The 27,073-nt window shown below is 42.5% G+C and overlaps 3 protein-coding genes across 4 annotated transcripts in view; all 3 read right to left on the bottom strand.

Moving 5' to 3' along the window:
* LOC120052915 (zinc finger and BTB domain-containing protein 18-like) overlaps nt 1-14,522 on the bottom strand; it is a 36,220-nt gene extending 21,698 nt beyond the window's left edge. Inside the window, exons 1-3 of one of the 2 annotated variants that reach the window (XM_039000146.1) lie at nt 14,051-14,522; nt 12,722-12,852; nt 3,860-3,881 (exon numbers count right to left, since the gene is read on the bottom strand). In XM_039000146.1, coding sequence (XP_038856074.1) covers nt 3,860-3,881; nt 12,722-12,852; nt 14,051-14,333 — 436 coding nt within the window. In that variant the 5' untranslated portion in view covers nt 14,334-14,522. Of the gene's footprint in view, nt 1-3,701; nt 3,882-12,721; nt 12,853-14,050 lie in introns of both variants that reach the window. The other variant, XM_039000145.1, reaches the window with a different exon arrangement.
* The window catches only part of LOC120052962 (transcription factor Ken-like), a 181,375-nt gene that overhangs the window by 40,128 nt on the left and 114,174 nt on the right, over nt 1-27,073 (bottom strand). The gene's annotated exons all lie outside the window — the stretch shown is intronic.
* Nucleotides 1-27,073, bottom strand: part of LOC120053017 (gastrula zinc finger protein XlCGF49.1-like) — an 81,839-nt gene that overhangs the window by 42,458 nt on the left and 12,308 nt on the right. The gene's annotated exons all lie outside the window — the stretch shown is intronic.

Below are 27,073 nucleotides of genomic sequence, written 5' to 3'. Positions count from 1 at the left end.
GCACAAGCACAACCCTAGCGGAAAACCTGGTTCAGTCTGCTTTCCACCAGACACTTGGAGATGAATTGACCTTTCAGCAGGACAATAACCTAAAACACAAGGCCAAATCTACACTGGAGTTGCTCACCAAGACAGTGAATGTTCCTGAGTGGCTGAGTTACAGCTTTGACATAAATCTACTTAAACATCTATGGCAAGACCTGAAAATGGTTGTATAGCATAGATCAACAAACAATTTGACACAGCTTGAAGAATTTTGAAAATAATAATTGGCAAATGTTGCAAAATCCAAGTGTGGAAAGCTCTAAGAGACTTACCCAGAAAGACTCACAGCTGTAACCGCTTCTACAAAGTATTGATAAGGGGAGTGAATACTTATGTAAATAAGATATTTCTGTGTTTAATTTTCAATAAATTAGCAAACATTTATAAAAACATTTCACTTTGTCATTATAGGGTATTGTGTGTAGACGGGTGAGGAAAAAATTAATTTAAACCAGTTTCGAATTCAGGCTGTAACACAACCAAAATGTGGAATAGATCACAGGGTATGAATACTTTCTAAGGGCACTGTAAATATATTGTGGTTAAATATGAGTGTGCTATGATAAGTCATCAGACAAACCTGACTAAACTATTTTGATGTGTACAGTTGTGGCCAAACGTTTTGAGAATGACACAAATATTGATTTCCACAAAGTTTGCTGCTTCAGTGTCTTTAGATATTTTTGTCAGATGTTACTATGGAATACTGAACTATAATTACAAGCATTTCATAAGTGTCAAAGGCTTTTATTGACAATTACATGAAGTTGATGCAAAGAGTCAATATTTGCAGTGTTGACCCTTCTTTTTCAAGACCTCTGCAATTCGCCCTGGTATGCTGTCAATTAACTTCTGGGCCACATCCTGACTGATGGCAGCCCATTCTTGCATAATCAATGCTTGGAGTTTGTCAGAATTTGTGGGTTTTTGTTTGTCCACCCGCCCCTTGAGGATTGACCATAAATTCTCAATGGGATTAAGGTCTGGGGAGTTTCCTGGTCATGGACCCAAAATATCGATGTTTTGTTCCCCGAGCCACTTAGTTATCACTTTTGCCTTATGGCAAGGTGCTCCATCATGCTGGAAAAGGCATTGTTCGTCACCAAACTGTTCCTGAATGGTTGGGAGAAGTTGCTCTCGGAGGATGTGTTGGTACCATTCTTTATTAATGGCTGTGTTCTTAGGCAAAATTGTGAGTGAGCCCGCTCCCTTGGCTGAGAAGCAACACCACACATGAATGGTCTCAGGATGCTTTACTGTTGGCATGACACAGGACTGATGGTAGCGCTCACCTTGTCTTCTCCAGACAGGCTATTTTCCGGATGCCCCAAACAATCGGAAAGGGGATTCATCAGAGAAAATGACTTTACCCCAGTCCTCAGCAGTCCAATCCCTGTACCTTTGGCTAAATATCAGTCTGTCCCTGATGTTTTTCCTGGAGAGAAGTGACTTCTTTGCTGCCCTACTTGACACCAGGCCATCCTCCAAAAGTCTTCACCTCACTGTGCGTGCAGATGCACTCACACCTGCCTGCTGCCATTCCTGAGCAAGCTCTGTACTGGTGGTGTCCCGATCCCGCAGCTGAATCAACTTTAAGAGATGGTCCTGGCGCTTGCTGGACTTTCTTGGGCGCCCTGAAGCCTTCTTCACAACAATTGAACCGCTCTCCTTGAAGTTCTTGATGATCCGATAAATGGTTGATTCAGGTGCAATCTTACTGGCAGCAATATCCTTGCCTGTGAAGCCCTTTTTGTGCAAAGTAATGATGACGGCACGTGTTTCCTTGCAGGTAACCATGGCTGACAGAGGAAGAACAATGATTCCAAGCACCACCCTCCTTTTGAAGCTTCCAGTCTGTTATTCAAACTCAATCAGCATGACAGAGTGATCTCCAGCCTTGTCCTCGTCAACACTCACACCTGTGTTAACGAGAGAGTCACTGACATGATGTCAGCTGGTCCTTTTGTGGCAGGGCTGAAATGCAGTGGAAATGTTTTTTGGGGATTCAGTTCATTTGCATGGCAAAGAGGGACTTTCAATTAATTGCAATTCATCTGATCACTCTTCATAACATTCTGGAGTATATGCAAATTGCCATCATACAAACTGAGGCAGTAGACTTTGTGAAAATGAATATTTGTGTCATTCTCAAAACTTTTGGCCACGACTGTATAGTGGGTGTTTGTGTGTTGGTAATGTATTTATTTATATTTAAATGTATATTGGTTATAAAGCACTGTTGTGTGTATGCAGAGTAGGGTGAGATCAGATGTATACTAAAGAGAGTCTCAATAAAAGTCTTAGAATGAAAAGTCCCATGTTGTGTTTATTAAACATAAGTGTTAATTACACCATACGAAAACCTCACATACACGTCTCAACAACAAAAAAATCATTGTGAACTTGATAAACTGCATTAATTTAAAAAATAAAGTAGTTCAATGGAAGTAATGAAATAGGCATTTGTGAACATCATATAGCCTACACAGTACAAACACAATATGTAAGACACTCATTAGGCGTATATATGCCTTATATATCACACAATGTGTTGATGCAATGTTCTACCCAGGAATCTTCCACGCTGAAGTCTGTTTCAACACCGAAACTGGGTTTGGTCAGGGTTTGATCTAAACATCAGAAGCTATTGAGTGGAATGGTTACTTTCTATATTACAGAGTGGGATGGTTTTTCTGCTGGTGTATCCTGAGGCATCTCCTCTCTGAAAAACTCTTCCCGCAGTGCATACAGGCGAATGGCTTCTCTCCAGTGTGGACCTTCAGGTGCATCTTCAGCTGGTCCTGGCGAGAGAACATCTTCTCACACTGTGGGCAGCTGTAGGGTTTCTCCCCTGTGTGGACTCTCTGGTGCCTCTTCAGGTGGTGCTGGTGGGAGAACCTCTTCTCACACTGGGTACAGCTGAAGGGTTTCTCCCCTGTGTGGACCCTCTGGTGGATCTCCACATTCTGGAGGCAGCTGAAGCCTTTGTGACAGAACATGCAGAGGAACCGTTTCTCTTTACTATTGCCTGATGTTGTTGCCCCTCCCCGAGCCTGAGCTTTAGCCCTGTCATTTGAGTTCAATACCTGATCAAAAAGGACACGGACATGTGAATCGGAAGGCTCTATCGACGTGGACACTGGGTCGCGTTCCCTGAACGCGTGTAAAGGGGAGTGGGTTGCGACATTTAGATTTGTCTCTAAGCTTTCCCTGTAGTCAAAGAAGTCACTGGTGTTGCCCTGCGAGTGTCCTTCTCCTAAGTGAGTTTCGTCTGCATTCCATGACAGAGAAACGTCGCTCTCCACTTTCACAGTCACTTCATCTACGACCAGACCCTCCCCTTTCTTATCTAGGAACCCTTCAGAGTTTACACTACTACTGTACCGGTTCCAGTCACCTCTCATTGGATTAGTCGGTGTATCTAAGCCCAAAGGCATGTCACAAGGTATCATCTCTATAACGTATGAACAGGACGGATCATTGCCAGTCTGTGACACGTCACTCGAGTCCTGATGGGACAGAACAGTCCTCGGGCTTGGGTTACCGTAAAGTCTATACTCTGAGCGGGGAGCAGGAGCACAGCTCAGTGATTCCAGCCCCGTTAAAGTCTCGGTGTCTGTCTCTGACTTGAGGGCGGCGTTCTGCGTTCCACTGACCTCCGTGATGCTGCGTCTGATCCTGGGCTGCGCTGGAGCGGTGGTGGGGTCCTCCGTGGCTACAGGGGGCGCCACTTCAGCCGCTGCTTCCACCTGGATGTTTCTGCTGTGACGTGGGTCCTCCTCTCCTTCAGACCTCTCCTGCTTGACCCCAGGACCTGCAGCCTCTGCATCTGCAGACTGACACAAGAAGAGAAGAGGTTAACCACTTAACCCTATTCTCAGCAGGCTGGTAGAGCATGTTTTGACAATGGATTTAGAACTGGATTTTAAAGAAATCTTCACTAGAACTTTATTGGTCAACTCCCCCAGCCCTCCTGCATCAATTTACATAATTTGTATAATTTTGGGTTGCTACAGTTCAGTGTTGTGGCATTAACTTTGTCCACTCAGAAGGCTGTAAGAAAACAAAAAATGAGTCACCAAAGGTATGGGATAAAGGCAGGAATTACATTTGTGAGGGATTAATATTGTTCCATTCATGTTAGTATAGACCTTGAAGAGTAGGAATATGAAAATAAATAGTTAAAATGTAAAAAAGCTAACAAGCAAAAAAAATACAAATGGACATATCAACATGTCAGTAAAAAGTACGATGGACTGAGATTGGTATACATATCTTTTATTAAAAATACTTATTTTGCTGAAAAATATGATTGAATTGTTGACAACACACTATAGTAGGCAACATGAATTGGTTAAACCACATTTCATGACCCATGGGGTCAATTAATCAATATTCATACTTAAGGTCGCCTATAAAATAATGCCCATAATAGTAATTTAAAAAAACTACACATTGCCATATATTCTCAAAATGTAGTCTGAACATGTGAGAAACATGGTGGAAGAACCTGGATCATTATTAATTTAAGAAAACCATTTTGAGGGACATTGCACTATACACTACCTGAAAATGCATTGAAAACATTTTAATATATACTGAACAAAAATGTAAACACAACATGTAAAGTGTTGGTCCCATGTTTCATGAGCTAAAAAAAGATCCCAGAAATCTTTCATATGCACAAAAAAGTTTATTTCTCTCAAATGTTTTATTTACATCCCTGTCAGTGAGCATTTCTCCTTTGCCAAGATAATCCAGCCACCTGACAGGTGCGGCATATCAAGAAGCTGATTAAACTGCATGATCATTATACAGGTGCATCTTGTGCTGGAGGCAATAAAAAGTGCTCTAAAAATGTGCAGTTTTGTCACACAACACAATACCAAAGACATCTCAAGTTGAGAAAGGGTTCAATTGGCATGCTGACTGCAGCAATGTCCACCAGAGCTGTTGCCAGAGAATGTAATGTTAATTTCTCTACCATAAACCACCTCCAACAGCATTTTAGAGAATTTGAAACCGGCCTCACAACTGCAGACCACGTGTAACCACTGTGGTGGTTATTTCTTTATTATCAAATGAGGAGAGACAAACTTATCACACAAGTCAAAGTTATACTTAAACTAAATCTTTATGCACATATTAATAAGGAAAGCATGTCACACCACACACAAGTGAATTAATGTCAGTGCTCTGCAATAACTATGGCTGGTCGACACAACACTCTTGACTGTTGTGTTGAGAGCCCCGACACAAAGAATACAAATACCTTTTATAGCAAAGATACACCCTCTTAGTCTACATGACAAACAACAGAAGTGTGGAATGGGTCACAAGGTTAGGATTGATACAAAGGAAATCAATAATTCACAGCAGACAGTATCTGCTGTAAAGATTGTTCTCATTGTGTGGAAACCAGAGTCATTATCCATACTCGTCATCTCCACCTTGGTACCTCCCAGTACACCAACTCATGCTATGGAATGGGGTCTTTAGGTTATCACCAAAGGCATCGTAAATCCAGTGTCAGCATTAAGTGCCAAAGGCCCAACTCTATAGAACACACACAGATGAGAGTGTTCTAAGAACCCACTATTCTATTCCATAAAACAACCATTTGATGCAGTAACAGTATTATAACATAATATTGTAATTTTGCTCTCACACAACACCAGCCCAGGACCTACACATCCGGCTTCTTCACCTGCGGGATCATCACCCGGACAGCTGATGAAACTGTGGGTTTGCACAACCAAAGAATTTCTGTACAAACTGTCAGAAACGGTCTCAGGGAAGCTCATCTGTGTGCTCGTCATCATCATCAGTAGGGTCTTGGCCTGACTGCAGTTCGGCGTTGTAACCGACTTCAGTGGGCAAATGCATAACTTCGATGGCCACTGGCACGCTGGAAAAGTGTGCTCTTCACGGATGAATCCCGGTTTCAACTGTACCTGGCAGACGGCATGTATGGCGTCGTCTGGGCGAGCGGTTTGCTGACGTTAACTTTGTGAACAGAGTGCCCCATGGTGGGGTTATGGTATGGGCAGGTATAAACTACGGACAACGAACACAATTGCATTTTATCAATGGCAATTTGACTGATTTCCATATATCAACAACAACTCAGTAAAATCTTTGAGACTGTTGCAAGATGCGTTTATATTTTTGTTCAGTATATATCTTATATGACCATGTTTTCATGAATTTGACGATGCAAATTTGGAGCAAAATCTTAGGCTACAAAACGAGGAACCTGTGGCTCCCTGTGTGAAAAATTATGAAAAACAGTGTCATATAGTGCATTCGGAAAGTATTCAGACCCCTTGACTTTTTCCACGTTTTGTTACATTACAGCCTTATTCTAAAATTGATGACATTTTTTTTTCTCCCCCTCATCAACATACACAATACCCTATAATGACCGAGCAAAAACAGTTTGTTTGCAAATTTATAAAACTAAAAACCTGAAATATAACATTTACATATAGTACCAATCAAACATTTGGACACACCTAATTTCAGGATTTGTCTTTATTTTTACTATTTTCTACATTGTGAAGACATCAAAACTGTGAAATAACACACATGGGATCATGTAGTAACCAAATCAAAATATATTTTATATTTGAGAATCTTCAAAGTAGCCACCCTTTGCCTTGATGACAGCTTTGCACACGCTTGGCATTCTCTCAACCAGCTTCATGAGGTAGTCACCTGGAATGCATTTAAATTAACAGGTGTGCCTTGTTAAAAGTTAATTTGTGGAATTCCTTTCCTTCTTAATGTGTTTGAGCCAAGTTAGGGGTGGTATACAGAAGATAGCACTATTTGGTAAAAGACCAAGTCCATATTATGGCAAGAACAGCTCAAATAAGTAAAGAGAAATGACAGTCCATCATTGCTTTAAGATATGAAGGTCAGTCAATGTAGAACATTTCAAGCACTTTGAAAGTTTCTTCAAGAGCAGTTGCAAAAAAAAACGGCTCTCATGAGGACAGACACAGGAAAGGAAGACCCAGAGTTACCTCTGCCGCAGAGGGTAAGTTCAATTAGAGTTAACTGCACCTCAGATTGCAGCCCAAATAAATGCTGCAAAGAAACTACTACTAAAGGACACTACAAAGAATAGACTTGCTTGGGCCAAGAAACACGAGCAATGGACATTAGACCGGTGGAAATCTGTCCATTGGGCTAATGAGTCCAAATTTGAGATTTTTGGTTCCAACCGCCGTGTCTTTGTGAGACGCAGAGTAGTGCGAACGGATCTCCACATGTGTGGTTCCCACGGTGAAGCATGGAGGAGGAGGTGTGATGGTACTTTGCTGGTGACACTGTCTGTGATTTATTTAGAATTCAAGGCAGACTTAACCAGCATGGTTACCTCAGCGATAAGCCATCCCATCTGGTTTGCGCTTAGTGGGACTATCATTTCAACAGGACAATGACCCAACACACCTCCAGGCTGTGTAAGGGCTATTTGACCAAGAAGGAGAGTGATGGAGTGCTTCATCAGATGACCTAGCCTACACAATCACCTGACCTCAACCCAATTGAGATGGTTTGGGATGAGTTGGACCACAGAGTGAAGGAAAAGCAGCCAACAAGTGCTCAGCATATGTGGTAACTCCTTCAAGACTGTTGGAAAAGTATTCCAGGTGAAGCTGGTTGAGAGAATGCCAAGTGTGTGCAAAGCTGTCATCAAGGCAAAGGGTTGCTACTTTGAAGAATTTGTTTAACACTTTTTTGGTCACTACAGGATTCCATGTGTTATTTCATAGTTTTGATGTCTTCACTAATATTCTACAATGTAGAAAATAGTAAAAAATAAAGAAAAACGCTTGAATGAGTAGGTGTGTCCAAACTTTTGATTGGTACTGTAAGTATCCAAACACTTTACTCAGTACTTTGTTGAAGCACCTTTAGTAGCGATTACAGCCTAGAGTCTTCTTGGGTATGACACTACAAGCTTGGCACACCTGTAATTGGGAAGTTCCTCCCATTCTTCTCTGCAGATCCTCTCAAGCTCTGTCAGGTTGGATGATGAGCGTCGCTGCAGAGCTATTTTCAGGCCTCTCAAGAGATTTTCGATCGGGTTCAAGTCCGGTCTCTGGCTGGGCCACTCAAGGACATTCAGAGACTTGTCCCGAAGCTTGGTCGGAAGCTTGGCCGAAGCTTGGTCAGTCTTGGCTGTGTGCTTAGGGTTGTGGTATTGTTGGAAGATCAACCTTCGCCCCAATCTGAGGTCCGGAGCGCTCTGGAGCAGGTTTTCATCAAGGATCTCTCTGTACTTTGCTCCGTCATCTTTTCCTTGATCATGACTAGTCTCCCAGTCCCTGCCTCTGAAAAACATCCCCACAGCATGATGTTGCCACCACCATGCTTCACCGTATCAAAGGTGCCAGGTTTCCCTGCAGATGTGATGCTTGGCATTCAGGCTAAAGAGTTCAATCTTGGTTTCATCAGACCAGATAATCTTCTTACTCATGGTTTGAGAGTCCTTTAGGTGCCTTTTGGCAAACTCCAAGCGAGCTGTCGTGCCTTTTACTGAGGAGTGGCTTCCGTCTGGCCACTCTACCATAAAGGCCTGATTGGTGGAGTGCTGCAGAGATGGTTGTCTTTCTGGAAGGTTCTCCCATCTCCACAGATGAACTCAGAAGCTCTGACAGAGTGACCATTGGGTTCTTGGTCACGTCCCTGACCAAGGCCTTTCTACCACAATTTCTCAGTTTGGCCGGATGGCCAGCTCTAGGAAGTCTTGATGGTTCCAAACTTCTTCCATTTAATGATGGAGGCCACTGTGTTCTTGGGGACCCTCAATGAAGCAGACATTTTTTGGTACCGTTCCCCAGATCGGTGCCTCGACACAATCCTGTCGGAGCTCTACGGACAATTCCTTCGACCTCATGGCTTGGTTTTTGCTCTGACATGTACTATCAACTGTGGGACATTATATAGACAGGTGTGTGCCTTTCCAAATCATGTCCAATCAATTGAATTTAACACAGGTGGACTCCAATCAAGTTGTAGATACATTTCAAGGATGATCAATGGAAACAGGATGCACCTGAGCTCAATTCCGAGTCTGATAGCAAAGGGTCTGAATACTTATGTAAATAAGGTATCTGTTTTTTATATTTAATACATTTGCAAAAATGTCTAAAAACCTGTTTTCGCTTTGTCATTATGGTGTATTGTGTGTGGTATTATTTAATACTTTTAGAATAAGGCTGTAATGTAACAAAATGTGGAAAGGCAGGGGTCTGAATATTTTCCAAAATGTACTGTACACTCTGAATGACCTAAAATGATATACAGTGGCTTGCGAAAGTATTCACCCCCTTGGCATTTTTCCTATTTTGTTGCCTTACAACCTGGAATTAAAATATATTTTTGGGGTGTTTGTATCATTTGATTTAAACAACATGCCTACCACTTTGAAGATACAAAATATGTTTTATTGTAAAACAAACAAGAAATAAGACAACAAAACAGAAAACTTGAGCGTGCATAACTATTCATCCCCCCCCCAAAGCCAATACTTTGTAGAGCCACCTTTTGCAGCAATTACAGCTGCAAGCCTCTTGGGGTATGTCTCTATAAGCTTAGCACATCTAGCCACTGGGATATTTGCCCATTCTTCAAGGCAAAACTGCTCCAGCTCCCTCAAGTTGGATGGGTTCTGCTGGTGTACAGCAATCTAAGTCATCCCACAGATTCTCAATTGGATTGAGGTCTGGGTTTGACTAGGCCATTCCAAGACATTGAATGTATCCCCTTAAACCACACGAGTGTTGCTTTAGCAGTATGCTTAGGGTCATTATCCTGCAGGAAGGTGAACCTCCATCCCAGTCTCAAATCTCTGGAAGACTAACAGGTTCCCTCAAGAATTTCCCTGTATTTAGTGCACTCCATCATTCCTTCAATTCTGACCAGTTTCCCAGTCCCTGCCGATGAAAAACATCCCCACAGCATGATGCTGCCACCACCATACTTCACTGTGGGGATGGTGTTCTCGGGTGATGAGAAGTGTTGGGTTTGTGCCAGACATAGCGTTTTCCTTGATGGCCAAAAAGCTCAATTTTAGTCTCATCTAACCAGATTACCATCTTCCATATGTTTGGGGAGTCTCCCACATGCCTTTTAGCGAACACCAAACGTGTTTGCTTGCAATGGCTTTTTTTCTGGCCACTCTTCCATAATGCCCAGTTCTGTGGAGTGTACGGCTTAAAGTGGTCCTATGGACAGATACGCCAATTTCCGCTGTGGAGCTTTGCAGCTCCTTCAGGGTTAACTTTGGTCTCTTTGTTGCCTCTGATTAATGCCCTCCTTGCCTGGTCCGTGAGTTTTGGTGGGTGGCCCTCTCTTGGCAGGTTTGTTGTGGTGCCATATTTGTTCCATTTCGTAATGATGGATTTAATGGTGCTCCGCGGGATGTTCAAAGTTTCAGATATTTTAACCCAACCCTGATCTGTACTTCTCCACAACTTTGTCCCTGACCTGTTTGGAGAGCTCCTTGGTCTTCACGGTGCCACTTGCTTGGTGGTGCCCCTTGCTTAGTGGTGTTGCAGACTCTGGGGCCTTTCAGAACAGGTTTGTATATATACTGAGATCATGTGACAGATCATGTGGCACTTAGATTGCACACAGGTGGACTTTATTGAAATAATTATGTGACTTCTGAAGGTAATTGTTTGCACTAGATCTTATTTAGGGGCTTCATAGCAAAGGGGTTGAATACATAGGCACGCACCACTTTTCCATAAAAAAAAATTCTGAATTTTTTGAAACAAGTAATTTTTGTCATTTCACTTCCCCAATTGGGACTATATGTCCATTACATGAAATCCAAATAAAAATCCATTTAAATAACAGGTTGTAATGCAACAAAATAGAAAAAATGCCAAGGGGAGTGAATACTTTTACAAGGCACTGTATCCCATATTGGTCTTTCACAGTCAGGCCAACCTAAGCTGTACTGTGAAAGTAGGCTAAACTGAGTCATACATTCGCAGGTTTCAGACCTTTATTATTATAATGATTTTTTAAAGGCTTTTGCTATCAAAGTCACACGTTTTTAATGAAAAAAAACAACAAAATTGGATGTAAATCCATAACAATGATTAAGCCACATCAGGAGACAACTTTTTAGGTCTGGGGGGGGAAAAATTCGAAGGAAATACTTTTTTTGTGTAGTTACCCTTTAATTCAAGTACACAGGCACCTAGCACTGTTGTTTGGTTAACAGTGTTTCTGTAGCAGGGGAGAACGCATGGATGTGGCTTTTATTTGTCATTTTTATGTTCTTTACTTGTCAGTATTCCAAACGGGACATTATTTGTCTTTTTACTTAAACATGCAAACACCATCAGATAGAATTCATCGCAAGCAATGCACTGGGTTAGTCAGATTTGATCAAATATAACAGAACATATGAACTGGAATGACTTTCACTCTCACAGGCTGGGTTGCCAAAAATAACTAACTGAAAGCCACACCCCCAATAAGTGATGAATATGACTGCTTTGAGGCATATGTCACTGTGCTATTATGGCTATATGCGCCATGCCACTGCCTATTTCATATGTTTATTTAGCAAACAAGACAGCTCATAATCTAATGCCGTTATCAACCAACAAACCTATATTTTTGTTTTAATTAGCTTTAAAAATGCAAACTTTTCTCAGCCTCGTGGCAAAATGTGTAGAATAGCATCGGGTGAGCTATAAAACTGCAAATGTTTCCCTCTGCCCTATGGCAAAATGTGTAGATCTGCAGGAAATGTGCTTTAAAACTGCACATTTTTCTCTTTGCCCCATGGCAAAATATGCAGGAAGGTACATGCTCTCCCCCCCCCATCATAATTATTTTGGGGGGCCCACACACATTTCTGCAGGCCCACCCACCAATATCTGGCTACAGCACTGTTCTGTAGCACGAGATGGAATTTTAAAAACAAAATAGCCACTGGATTGATGGAAATAATCATGATATCATTCTGAAAGGTAGGCTAGTTAACATTTAATTGAGACGGTTATTGGGAAAGCCTTTCCATCTACCAGAGTACGGTTAGGCCAGCATTAGCATCGCTATATTTTCCTGTTCCTTAATTGTTTGAAACCTGGACTTTTTACTTCATATTATGAGGCATGTTTAACCTTGGATCAAAGTAGCCTATAGCCAAAATCCCACCATAGAAACGTGGAGTCAATTATTTTATAAAGGCTTCCTCATATGCTTTCTCCTATTCTATTGGTTTTCTTTCTTTCATTGTCTAGCAGCCAAGGCATTATCCTTGTCATGTTAGAAACCGATGATAGTTGTTGCATCTTTAGATCTCCCCTCTTTATAAATTTCTAACGGATATTTCCATCTCTGTCCATGAAACCTCTAGCATGTGCGGTACGCATTTTAGAAAGGTGTTTTCCGCAAATTGCATTTTGGAACATTAGCCGTGTGCATATTGCTGCACCCAAAATGTGAAGAAATAATAGTTTATCAACTTTTTAAGCTAAACATTCTGATCTGTTTCATCAGCCTTATTAATTGATATTGCGTATACCTCCACTACACTACTTTGATACCTATCAGTGGGGATTACAAAATGAGTATACGCAATGCTCACTGAAAAATAAGTGGGTATATGGCGTATAGCCTCCACTACACCACTGCTAACCTCTATCACGATAACGTGCTGGGTCGAGGTTCCGCTCCCCTCATCAACAGTGATTGGTTGGTCATCTCTCCATGTATTTTGTCCTGCTGCCTTCACAAAGCTCCTGTGGCCTCCAGTGAGATCTCCTTCACCTGAGAGTTATTGGGGGAAAGAGGTAGTTTAGCTACTGTCAATACTTAACGGTACACTATTTACATTTTTGACACTGTCTAGAATTGGCAAGGATGTAAAGTAACACTTCTCATAACTTTCTATACTATTTAGTGATCGATGTACACTGAACAAAAAATATAAACGCAACATGTAAAGTGTTGGTCCCATGTTTCATGAGCTGAAATAAAAGATCCCAGAAATGTTTCATATGCACAAAACCTTATTTCTCTCAAATTTTGTGCCCAAATTTGTTTACATCCGTTAGTGAGCATATCTCATTTGCCAAGATAATCCATCCACCTGACAGGTGTGGCACCTCAAGAAGCTGATTAAAAAGCATGATCATTACACAGGTGCACCTTGTGCTAGGGACAGTAAAAGCCCACTGTGCAGTTGTCACACAACACAATGCCACTGATGTCTCAAGTTTTGAGAGAGCGTGCAATTGGCATGGTGACTGCAGGAATGTCCACCAGAGCTGTTGCCAGAGAATGTAATGTTCATGTCTCTACAACCATAAGCTGCCTCCAACGTCGTTTTAGAGAATTTGGCCGTACTTCCAACCGGCCTCACAACCGCAGACCACATGTAACCACACCAGCCTAGGACTTCCACATCCGGCTTCTTCACCTGCGGGATCGTCTGACACCAGCCACCCGGACAGCTGATGAAACTGAGGAGTATTTCTGCCTGTAATAAAGCCCTTTTGAGGGGGATAAAAATGTATTCTGATTGGCTGGGCATGGCACCCCAGTGGATGGGCCTGGCTGCCAAGTGGGTGGGCTTATGCACTCCCAGGCCCACACCTCTGTCCAGTCATGTGTAATAGATGTGGGCCTAATTGATTTATTTAAATTGACTGATTTCCTTATATGAACTGTAACTCAGTAAAATATTTGAAATTGTTGCGTTTATATTTTTGTTCACAATATTATGTTCCATTCATCACATTGTTTTCATTGAGAAAATAATAGGAAATGCAGTAAATCAAGAATCTGGTTAGAATATTTTAGTGTTTTTGCGCTAGATAACTAAGTAATCAGGGGCATTATTGCATTCTATCCCAAAACTGACCAAGACCCAATTTTATGTAACACATCTGAACGGGAGCGACAAGAACGAAACTATATATGAAAGGCGACAGGCCGCGCAGCCTTGGCCTTCTGCGAAATGTACCTCTTTCCATTCCTCTGTATCGGTCTAGGATCTTGACATTACTGGGACGACTAGCGAGGATGCGCTCTCGCATTGTCCTGTCTGCGCGCTCCCTTGGTACCTTCAGTTCAAGTAGCTGTAGTTTCCTACGCAATCCCCTGTTTTCTTTCTGGCTTTGAGAAATTTCCAAACGAAACACTGCATAGTCGTCGTCTACGAGTTTACAGATTTCTGCCACGGCTGAATTTGCTAGCACTTCCATGATGGAGGCTATTTGAGTGTGAAAAACCATACAGTTAGCCATTGTTAGTTCAGCGTTACCTAAATAACATCTATCAACCAAGTCCTGTCTCCAACTCGAATTAAAGACTACATGGGGTAGGTATGTGATGCTGTGCAGCTAAATTAGTCATATTTGCTCGTCCCATGTTGTTAATTAACGTCGAAATAACAACAAAAACGCTAACGTGGAAATTGTTCTTGGTCACTGTTCACTTCCGTTTAAACTGAAGAGAAAGGATGTTATTGGGTAACGTCATAGCTCAAAGGGTGTGTCTAAATGAAAAAAGTATGAGCGCTGTTTTTTTGTTTTTAAATAAGGTACCACTAAGAAATCTGTTCCCAAGTATTTCCACACATAATGGAGAGAAACGTGTTCGTATACAAATGTGAGCAAGGTTTTAAATTATTGTTTTAGTCGAACATTATATCTGCTTGGGCTTCGTGCGGTCAATTTGCGTTCTACAAATTATTTGTAATTATGTTCTGGCCCCCAACCATCAGCTCAAGAAAAAAATCGGATCAAATCAAAATTGATTGGTCACATACACATGTTTAGCAGATGTTATTGCGAGTGTAGCGAAATGTGTGTGCTTCTAGTCCCGACAGTGCAGTAATATCTAACATGTAATCTAACAATTCCACAACAACTACCTAATACACAGATTTAAGTAAAGGAATGGAATAAGAATATATAAATATATGGATGAGCAATGACAGAGCGGCATAGGCAAAATGCAATAGATGGTATAAAATACAGTATATACATATGAGATGAGTAATGCAAGATATGTGAACATTATTAAAGTGGCATTATTAAAGTGACTAGTGTTCCATTCCTTAAAGTGGCCAGTGATTCCTAGTCTATGCCTATAGGCAGCAGCCTCTAATGTGCTAGTGATGGCTGTTTAACAGTCTGATGGCCTTGAGATAGAAGCTGTTTTTCAGTCTCTCGGTCCCAGCTTTGCTGCACCTGTACTGACCTCGCTTTCTGCATAGTAGCGGGGTGAACAGGCAGTGGCTCGGGTGGTTGTTGTCCTTGATGATTGTTTTGGCCTTCAGTGACATCGGGTGCTGTAGGTGTCCTGGAGGGCAGGTAGTTTGCTCCCGGTGATGCGTTGTGCAGACTGCACCACCCTCTGGAGAGCCTTGCGGTTGTGGGAAGTGCAGTTGCCATACCAGGCGGTGATACAGCCCGACAGGATGCTCTCAATTGTGCTTCTGTAAAAGTTTGTGAGGGTTTTAGGTGACAAGACAAATTTCTTCAGCCTCCTGAGGTTGAAGAGGCGCTGTTGCACACTGTCTGTGTGGGTGGACCATTTCAGTTTGTCCGTGATGTGTACGCCGAGGAACTTAAAAACTGTCCACCTTCTCCACTGCTGTCCCGTCGATGTGGATAGGGGGGTGCTCCCTCTGCTGTTTCCTGAAGTCCACCTTCATCTCCTTTGTTTTGTTGATGTTGAGTGAGAGGTTGTTTTCCTGACACCACACTCCGAGTGCCCTCACCTCCTCCCTGTAGGCTGTCTCCTCGTTGTTGGTAATCAAGCCTACTACTGTTGTGTAGTCTGCAAACTTGATGATTGAGTTGGAGGCGTGCATGGCCACGCAGTCATGGGTGAACAGGGAGTACAGGAGAGGGCTGCGAACACACCCTTGTGGGGCCCCAGTGTTGAGGATTAGCGGGTTCGAGGAAACTTTGCAGTATTGTTTTTTATATATTATTTCTTACATTGTTAGCCCAGAAAATCTTAAGTGTTATTACATACAGCCGGGAAGAACTATTGGATATCAGAGCAACGTCAACTTACCAGCACTACAACCAGGAATTCGACTTTCCCGAAGTGGAACCTTTGTCTGTACCACCCAGGGCATTTTAACTGATTCCAGAGGCTGACACAAAACAACGCTGCCGGAGAATAGGTAGACGGGGTGGTCTTCTGGTCAGACTTTGGAGGCGCACACCACCCACTGCTCCCGAGTATGTTACTCGCTAATGTCCAGTTTCTAGATAACAAGGTTGCCAAAATTAGGGCAAGGGTTGCTTTCCAGAAAGACACCAGGGATTGTAACATACTCTGTTTCAAGGAAACATGGCTCTCTCGGGAAATGCTGTCGGAGTCGGTACAGCCACCTGGATTCTTTGTGCATTGCGCCAACTGGAAAAAACATCTCTCCGGACAGAAGAAGGGCGGAGGTATATGTTTCATGATTAATGACTCATGGTGTAATTGTAACAACATACAGGAACTCAAATCCTTTTGTTCACCTGACATAGAATTCCTCACAATCAAATGCCGACCATATTATCTCCCAAGGGAATTCTCCTCGGTTATTGTCACAGCCGTGTATATCCCACCTCAAGCCGATACCACGACGGCCCTCAAGGAACTTCACTGGACTTTATGCAAACTGGAAACCATATATCCTGAGGCTGAATTTATTATAGCTGGGGATTTTAACAAAGCAAATTTGAGAACAAGGCTACCTAAATTCTATCAGCATATTGACTGTAGTCTACTCTAACTTCCGCGATGCATACAAGGCCCTCCCCCACCCTCCTTTCGGCAAATCTGACCACGACTCCATTTTGCTCCTCCCTTCCTAGAGGCAGAAACTCAAACAGGATGTACCTGTGCTAAGGACTATTCAACGCTGGTCTGACCAATCCACGCTTCAAGATTGTTTTGATCACGCGGACTGGGACATGTTGCGGGTAGCCTCAGAGAATAATATCGACGTATACACTGATTCGTTGAGTGAGTTTATAAGGAACTGCATAGGAGATGTTGCACCTACTGTGACTATTAAAACCTACCCTAACCAGAAACCGTGGATAGATGGCGGCATTCGTGCAGAACTGAAAGCGCAAACCACCACATTTAACCATGGAAAGGTGACTGGGAATATGGCCGAATACAAACAGTGTAGTTATTCCCTCCAAGGCAATCAAACAAGCAAAATGTCAGTATAGAGACAAAGTGGAGTCGCAAATCAAAGGCTCAGACACAAGACGTATGTGGCAGGTTCTACAGACCATCTAGTTGATGACCCCTGCGGTACTGTTTATTACATTACATATCAAATCTCCTATTCATAAAATGTTTACAATATCATTGTATGCTGTAGCGTTAAGATTTCACTTCACTGGAACTAAGAGACCTAGCTTGAACCATGAAAAACATCATTAATCAAACTCTGAATCGATCAGAAAAACGCCACCAAGACTGATCTGGAGAAGGTCTGTATGGAGGAGTGGGCCAAAATCCCTGCTGCAGTGTGTGCAAACCTGGTCAAGAACTACAGGAAACGTATGATCTCTGTAATTGCAAACAAAGGTTTCTGTACCAAATATTAAGTTCAGCTTTTCTGATGTATCAAATACTTATGTCATGCAATAAAATGCAAATGAATTACTTAAAAATCATACAATGTCATTTTCTGGATTTTTGTTTTAGATTCCGTCTCTCACAGTTGAAGTGTACCTATGATAAAAAATTACAGACCTCTACATGCTTTGTAAGTAGGAAAACCTGCAAAATCGGCAGTGTATCAAATACTTGTTCTCCCCACTGTATATAAAGATCCAGTCCATGAAAAAAATTGGAGGCCTCTTACACTTCAGTGTTGTGATCCAAAAATTCTAGCTAAATGCTTGGCGCATAGATTTAAAAAGGTATTGTCAGATATTATTCATCCTAATCAGACAGGTTTTTTACATGGACGATACATTGGAGATAATATAAGACAAGTACTGGAAACAATAGAATACTATGAAATATCGGGGAAACCAGGCCTGGTTTTCATTGCTGATTTTGAAAAGGCTTTTGATAAAGTACGACTGGAGTTTATATACACTGCTCAAAAAAATAAAGGGAACACTTAAACAACACAATGTAACTCCAAGTCAATCACACTTCTGTGAAATCAAACTGTCCACTTAGGAACAACACTGATTGACAATAAATTTCACATGCTGTTGTGCAAATGGAATAGACAAAAGGTGGAAATTATAGGCAATTAGCAAGACACCCCCAATAAAGGAGTGGTTCTGCAGGTGGTGACCACAGACCACTTCTCAGTTCCTATGCTTCCTGGCTGATGTTTTGGTCACTTTTGAATGCTGGAGGTGCTTTCACTCTAGTGGTAGCATGAGACGGAGTCTACAACCCACACAAGTGGCTCAGGTAGTGCAGCTCATCCAGGATGGCACATCAATGCGAGCTGTGGCAAGAAGGTTTGCTGTGTCTGTCAGCGTAGTGTCCAGAGCATGGAGGCGCTACCAGGAGACAGGCCAGTACATCAGGAGACGTGGAGGAGGCCGTAGGAGGGCAACAACCCAGCAGCAGGACCGCTACCTCCGCCTTTGTGCAAGAAGGAGCAGGAGGAGCACTGCCAGAGCCCTGCAAAATGACCTCCAGCAGGTCACAAATGTGCATGTGTCAGCATATGGTCTCACAAGGGGTCTGAGGATCTCATCTCGGTACCTAATGGCAGTCAGGCTACCTCTGGCGAGCACATGGAGGGCTGTGCGGCCCCACAAAGAAATGCCACCCCACACCATGACTGACCCACCGCCAAACCGGTCATGCTGGAGGTTGTTGCAGGCAGTAGAACGTTCTCCACGGCGTCTCCAGACTCTGTCACGTCTGTCACATGTGCTCATGTGCTCAGTGTGAACCTGCTTTCATCTGTGAAGAGCACAGGGCGCCAGTGGCGAATTTGCCAATCTTGGTATTCTCTGGCAAATGCCAAACGTCCTGCACGGTGTTGGGCTGTAAGCACAACCCCCACCTGTGGACGTCGGGCCCTCATACCACCCTCATGGAGTCTGTTTCTGACCGTTTGAGCAGACACATGCACATTTGTGGCCTGCTGGAGGTCATTTTGCAGGGCTCTGGCAGTGCTCCTCCTTGCACAAAGGCGGAGGTAGCGGTCCTGCTGCCCTCCTACGGCCTCCTCCACGTCTCCTGATGTACTGGCCTGTCTCCTGGTAGCGCCTCCATGCTCTGGACACTACGCTGACAGACACAGCAAACCTTCTTGCCACAGCTCGCATTGATGTGCCATCCTGGATGAGCTGCACTACCTGAGCCACTTGTGTGGGTTGTAGACTCCGTCTCATGCTACCACTAGAGTGAAAGCACCGCCAGCATTCAAAAGTGACCAAAACATTAGCCAGGAAGCATAGGAACTGAGAAGTGGTCTGTGGTCACCACCTGCAGAACCACTCCTTTATTGGGGGTGTCTTGCTAATTGCCTATAATTTCCAACTTTTGTCTATTCCATTTGCACAACAGCATGTGAAATTTATTGTCAATCAGTGTTGCTTCCTAAGTGGACAGTTTGATTTCACAGAAGTGTGATTGACTTGGAGTTACATTGTGTTGTTTAAGTGTTCCCTTTATTTTTTTGAGCAGTGTATAAATGCCTAGAATATTTCAATTTTGGAGAATCTCTTATAAAATGGGTTACAGTTATGTATAGTAACCCTAGGTGTAAAATAGCAAATAATGGCTACATCTCAGAAAGTTTTAAACTGTCAAGAGGAGTAAAACAAATTATGATATTACATATTGGATCACAAAAAAATTCAACTTTTACATTACCGTGTAGTTTACCAATAAAGTGGTCTGACGGGGGGGATGTGGACATACTCGGTATACATATCCCAAAATAAAGAAATGATCTCACTCCAATACATTTTTATAGAAAGTTAGCAAAAATAGATAAAATCTTGCTACCATGGAAAGGAAAATACCTGTATTTGTGGAAAATCACCCTGATTAACTCTTTAGTCATATCACAGTTTACCTATTTGCTTATTGTTTTGCCTACACCTAGTTACCTGCTTTTTAAATTATATGAACAAAAAATATTCAATTTTATTTGGAATGGCAAGCCAGACAAAATTAAAAGGGCCTATTTATATAACGAATATGAATTCGGAGGGCAGAAATGATTAAATATTAAAGCATTAGACCTCTCACTAAAGGCGTCAGTCATACAAAAGTTATACTTAAATCCGAAATGGTTCTCTAGTAAATTAGTAAGAATGTCTCACCCCATGTTCAAGAATGGCCTTTTTCCCTTTATTCAGATTACAACGGCTCACTTTTGGTTATTTGAAAACGAAATCATCTCCAAAATATCGTAATTTTTTTAAACAAGAGTCGCGGACCACGATGTCTTGCTCCCAGACAAATTAAACAACTTCTTTGCTCGCTTTGAGGACAATACAGTGCCACTGACACGGCCCGCTACCAAAACCTGCGGGATCTCCTTCACTGCAGCCAACATGAGAAAAATATTTAAACGTGTTAACCCTCGCAAGGCTGCAGGCTCAGACGGCATCCCCAGCCGCGTCCTCAGAGCATGCGCAGACCAGATGGCTGGTGTGTTTACGGACATATTCAATTAATCCTTATCCCAGTCTGCTGTTCCCACATGCTTCAAGAGGGCCACCATTGTTCCTGTTCCCAAGAAGGCTAAGGTAACTGAGCTAAATGACTACCGCCCCGTAGCATTCACTTCCGTCATCATGAAGTGCTTTGAGAGACTAGTCAAGGACCATATCACCTCCACCCTACCTGACACCCTAGACTCACTCCAATTTGCTTACCGCCCCAATAGGTCCACAGACGACGACATCGCAATCACACTGCACACTGCCCTAACCCATCTGGACAAGAGGAATACCTATGTAAGAATGCTGTTCATCGACTACAGCTCAGCATTTAACACCATAGTACCCTCAAAACTCTTCATTAAGCTCGAGACCCTGGGTCTCGTCCCCGCCCTGTGCAACTGGGTCCTGGACCTGACGGGCCGCCCCCAGGTGGTGAGGGTAGGTAACAACATCTCCAACCCGCTAATCCTCAACACTGGGGCCCCACAAGGGTGTGTTCTCAGCCCTCTCCTGTACTCCCTGTTCACCCATGACTGCGTGGCCATGCACGCCTCCAACTCAATCATCAAGTTTGCAGACGACACTACAGTGCTAGGCTTGATTACCAACAACGAGGAGACGGCCTACAGGGAGGAGGTGAGGGCACTCGGAGTGTGGTGTCAGGAAAATAACCTCACACTCAGTGTCAACAAAACAAAGGAGATGATCGTGGACTTCATGAAACAGCAGAGGGAGCAGCCCTCTATCCACATCGACGGGACAGTAGTGGAAAAGGTGGGAAGTTTTAAGTTCCTCGACGTACACATCACGGACAAACTGAAATTGTCCACCCACGCAGACAGCATGGTGAAGAAGGTGCAGCAGCACCTCTTCAACCTCAGGAGGCTGAAGAAATTCGGCTTGTCACCAAAAACACTCACAAACTTTTACAGATGCACAATCGAGAGCATCCTGTCGGGCTGTATCACCGCCTGGTACGGCTCCGCCCACAGCCGCAAGGCTCTCCAGAGGGTAGTGAGGTCTGCACAACGCATCACCGGGGGCAAACTACCTGCCCTCCAGGACACCTACACCACCCAATGTCACAGGAAGGCCAAAAAGATCATCAAGGACAACAACCACCCGAGCCACTGCCTGTTCACCCTGCTATCATCCAGAAGGCGAGGTCAGTACAGGTGCATCAAAGCGGGGACCGAGAGACTGAAAAACAGCTTCTATCTCAAGGCCATCAGACTGTTAAACAGCCATCACTAACATTGAGGGGCTGCTGCCAACATACTGACTCAACTCTAGCCACTTTAACAATGGAAAAATGTATGTAATAAATGTATCACTAGCCACTTTAATAAACAACGCCACTTTATATAATGTTTACATACCCTACATTACTCATCTCATATGTATATACTGTACTCTATACCATCTACTGCCTATGCCGTTCGGCCATCACTCATTCATATATTTTTATGTACATATTCTTATTCATTCCTTTACACTTGTGTGTATAAGGTAGTTGTTGTGAAATTGTTAGATTACTTGTTAGATATTACTGCATGGTCAGAACTAGAAGCACAAGCATTTCGCTACACTCGCATTAACATCTGCTAACCATGTGTATGTGACAAATAAAATTTGATTTGAAGTTGTTTGCAATTTCAGTTTAATCCACCTGAAAAGACAGAAAAATCAATACAACAAATATTGTGGTAAAACTCAAATATACTAATTTTAATATAAACGTATTTTTCGATAAAATCTTTAAAAAATGTATAATTTTTGCAAATGATATCATAAATAGGACTGGTGGAGTTATGTCACACATGCTGCTAACACAGACATATGGAAATGTCTGCTCTACCCAAAATTACAACCAACTAATTGCCTCATTACCACAAAAATGGAAGAGGCAAGTGGAAGGGGGAAAAGTAAGGAACTTGTCTGTCAGGCCCTGCATTAAAGACCACAAATTGTTAAAGAAAATTGTGATAAATAAAAAATATATACCAATTTAATTTAAGGACCAAAAAATTTACATCTGTAACATGTAAATCGCAAAATAGTTGGGAAGAGATGTTCGATGTACCAATTCCATGGCACATGGTATATGAATTGACACGCAAAACGACGCCGGATTCAAAAATTCAAATTTTTCTATTTAAATTATTATACAGAATTCTTGCAACCAATATAATATTATATATATATATGGGGGATACAATCTTCCCAGCTCTGCAGATTTTGCTGCGAGGAGGAAGAGACATTAGATAATATATTTTGGTACTGTCCATATGTAGCTTGTTTTTGGTCACAGGTCCAGGAATGGCTGAAGAATTGCAACATTTACCTAGAACTAATGCTGCAGATAGCAATACTGGGTGATTTGAAAAGTCATAGTCAATTGATCAATAATATAATAATTATTTTAGATTTTTTTTATCTTTAATTTACAATCTGTAGAAGCTATGAAAATAAAAAGGTTCAGTACTTTTGTGAAGCATCACAGCACAGTTGAAAAATATATGGCAAATAGAAATCCAAAATGGATGGTGTTAAGAGATAGATGGGAGGGGTTGAATGGAGCTGAAGGGTGGGACTAATAAGATAACCAATGTAAAACATACGGGTCTGTAAAATATGTTCAGAAATGTTGTTAAATAGCACAGTTACAAACTGGATGGACATCGGAAATAGAGGAAGGACTAAAAACAAACAAAATATAACTATTGTAAAATAGATATGTATATAATATGTATAAACTGAAGGTAGAAGCCTAAGTGTTATTGTTTCTTAGTTTACTCCAATTGGGGGAGGGGTGGTAGGGTTTGCGGGGAATAATAAAGGTATAGTCAAAAAAAGTGTGTTACCCAAAAATATATGGGGGATTGGAAATGTTGCAGACAATTACATTGATGGAAGCAACAATCTATCCTCAATATTAAAGCTGAGAAGGTGGGAAAAACCACACACCTGTCTATATAAGGTACCATATTTGAAAGTGCATGTCAGCGCAAGAACCAAGTCATGAGGTCGAAGGAATAGTCTGTAGAGCTCCGAGACAGGATTGTGTTGAGGAACAGATCTGGGGAAGGGTTCCAAAAAATTAAGGTCATTGAAGGTCCCCAAGAACACAGTGGCCTCCATCATTCTTAAATTGAAGAAATTTGGAACCACCAAGACTCTTCCTAGAGCTGGCTGAAATCGGGGGAGAAAGTCCTTGGTCAGGGATGTGACCAAGAATCCGATAGTCACTCTGTCAGAGCTCCAGAGTTCCTCTGTGGAGATGAGAGAACCTTCCAGAAAGACAACCATCTCTGCAGCACTCCACCAATCAGGCCTTTATGGTAGAGTGGCCAGACGGAAGCCACTCCTCAGTAAAAGGCACATGACAGCCCGCTTGGAGTTTTCCAAAAGGCACCTAAAGGACTCTCAGACCATGAGAAATAAGATTCTCTGGTCAGATGAAACCAAGATTGAAATCTTTGGCCTGAATACCAAGCATCACGTCTGGAGGAAACCTGGCACCTTCGATACGGTGAAGCATGGTGCTGGCAGCATCGTGCTGGCAGCATCATGCTGTGGAGATGTTTTTCAGAGGCAGGGACTGGGAGACTAGTCATGATCGAGGGAAAGATGACGGAGCAAAGTACTGAGAGTTCCTTGATGAAAACCTGCTCCAGAGCGCTCCGGACCTTAGACTGGGGCGAAGGTTCACCTTCCAACAGGACAATGACCTTAAGTACAGCCAAGAAAAAGCAGGAGTGGCTTCGAGACATGAAAATAGCTGTGTAGCGACACTCCCCATCCAACCTGACAGAACTTGAGAGGATCTGCAGAGAAGAATGGGAGAAACTCCCCAAAAGCTGGTGTGCCAAGCTTGTAGCGTCATGCCCAAGAATACTCAAGGCTGTAATTGCTGCTAAAGGTGCTTCAACAAAGTACTGAGTAAAGGGTCTAAATACTTAGGTAAATGTGATATTTTTGTTTTTTCTGAAAAAAACTGTTTTTGCTTCGTCATTATGGGGTATTGTGAGTAAATTGATGAGGGGGGGGGGAAACTATTTAATCAATTTTAGAATAAGGCTGTAACGTAAGAAAATGTGGGAAAAAATTAAGGGGTCTGAATACTTTCCGAATGCACTGTATACTGACTGTACCCTGATGATTCAACCCTATATGTGTCAGCAACCACAGCTAGTGAAATCACTGCAACCCTAAACAAAGAGTTGAAGTCAGTTTTAGAATAGGTGGCCAGTAATAAACTAGTCCTGAACATCTCTAAAACTAAGAGCATTATATTTGGTAAAAATCATTCCCTCAAATCATTTAAGTTCTATACCTCAGCTGAATCTGATCATGAATAATGTGGCCGTTGAGCAAGTTGAGGAGACTAAATTACATGGTGTGACCTTGGAATTATAAAAAATATTTCTTTTAACCAGGAAAAGATTGTAAACTGTCATGGACAAAACATATTCATTGAGTGGTTGTAAAGATGGGGAGAGGTCTGTCCATGATAAAGAGATGCTTGGCTTTTTTGACACCACACTCCGCAAATAAAGGCTCTAGTTTTATCTTATTTTGATTATTGCCCAGTCAGGTGCTGCAAAGGACATAGAAAAACTGAAGCTGGCCCAGAACAGAGTGGAATGTCTTGCTCTTCACTGTAATTAGAGGGCTAATATCAACAATATACATACCAGTCTCTCTTGGCTAAGTGCAGCAGAGACTGTTTCTTATGAAAAAAGGTGATGCAATCAGTGTTAAATTCCAAATCCTTTGCATTGTCAACTTACACACAGCTCTGATACACACACTTAGCCTGCCAGACATGCCACTAGGGAACTTTTCACGGTCCCCAAATCCAGAACAAATTCAAGAAATGTACAGTATTATATAGAGCCATGATTAGCTGGAACTCTCTTCCATCTGAAATTGCTCAAGTTTACAGCAAACCTGTTTTTAAAAAAACAGATTAATGAACATCTCACAGCACAGCACCTCTCCCCTATTTGACCTAGATCTTTTGTGTGTATGTACTCATTTGTAATCTGTGTGACGTTTTAAATGTATGTAGTTCTGTCCTTGAGCTGTTCTTGACTATTAATGTTCTTATTGTATCATGTTTTGTGTGGACCCCAGGAAGAGAACCTGATGCATTTGCAACAGTTAATGGGGATCCTAATAAAATACCAATAAATCTCAAGCCACACTGCTATGATTTCTCCCTATTGTGGACCTTCCCACTGTCTAATAAGGATACTCAGGAAGGAGAAGCTCTTGTAACATACACATATATACATAGGTATGTGGACACCCTTCAAATTAGTGGATTCGGCTTTTTCAGCCACACCCGTTGCTGACAGGTGTATAACATTGAGCACACCGACATGCAATCTCCATAGACAAACACTGTCAGTGAAATGGCCTTATTGAAGAGCTTAGTGACTTTCAACGTGGCACCGTCATAGGATGCCACCTTTCCAACAAGTCAGTTTGTCAAATTTCTGCCCTGCTAGAGCTGCCCTGGTCAACTGTAATAGCTGTTATTATGAAGTCGAAACGTCTAGGAGCAACAACAGCTCAGCCGTGAAGTGGTAGGCCACACAAGCTAACAGAACCGGACCGCCGAGTGCTGAAGAACGTAGCATGTAAAGATTGTTTGTCCTCGGTTGCAACACTCACTACCCAGTTCCAAACTGCCTCTGAAAGCAACGTCAGCACAAGAACTGTTCGTCGGGAGCTTCATGAAATGGGTTTCCATAGCCAAGCAGCCGCACACAAGCCTAAGATCATCATGCGCAATGCCAAGCGTCAGCTGGAGTGGTGTAAAGCTTGCCGGTATTGGACTCTGGAGTAGTGGAAACGCATTCTCTGGAGTGATGAATCACGCTTCACCATCTGGAAGGACAACTTCACCATCTGGCAGTCCAATGGACAAATCTGGGTTTGGCGGATGCCACAAGAACGCTACCTGCCCGAATGCATAGCGCCAACTGTAAAGTTTGGTGGAGGATGAATAATGGTTTGGAACTGTTTTTCATTATTTGGGCTAGGCCCTTAGTTCCAGTGAAGGGAAATGTTAACGCTACATCATACAATAACATTCTAGAAGATTATGTGTGTCCAAGTTTGTGGCAACAGTTTGGGTAAGGCCCTTTCCTGTCTCAGCATGACAATGCCCCCGTGCACAAAGTGAGGTACATACACAAATGGTTTGTTGAGATCGGTGTGGAAGAATTTGACTGGCCTGCACAGAGCCCCGACCTCAACCCCATCGAACACCTTTGGGATGAATTGGAACGCCGACTGCGAGCCAGGCCTAATCGCTTAACAACAGTGCCCGACCTCACTAATGCTCT

This window comes from Salvelinus namaycush, chromosome 8, assembly GCF_016432855.1.
Source record: "Salvelinus namaycush isolate Seneca chromosome 8, SaNama_1.0, whole genome shotgun sequence".
NCBI lineage: Eukaryota > Metazoa > Chordata > Actinopteri > Salmoniformes > Salmonidae > Salvelinus > Salvelinus namaycush.
Note: the sequence above shows the minus strand (reverse complement) of the source record. Positions and strands in the feature narration are given on the sequence as shown.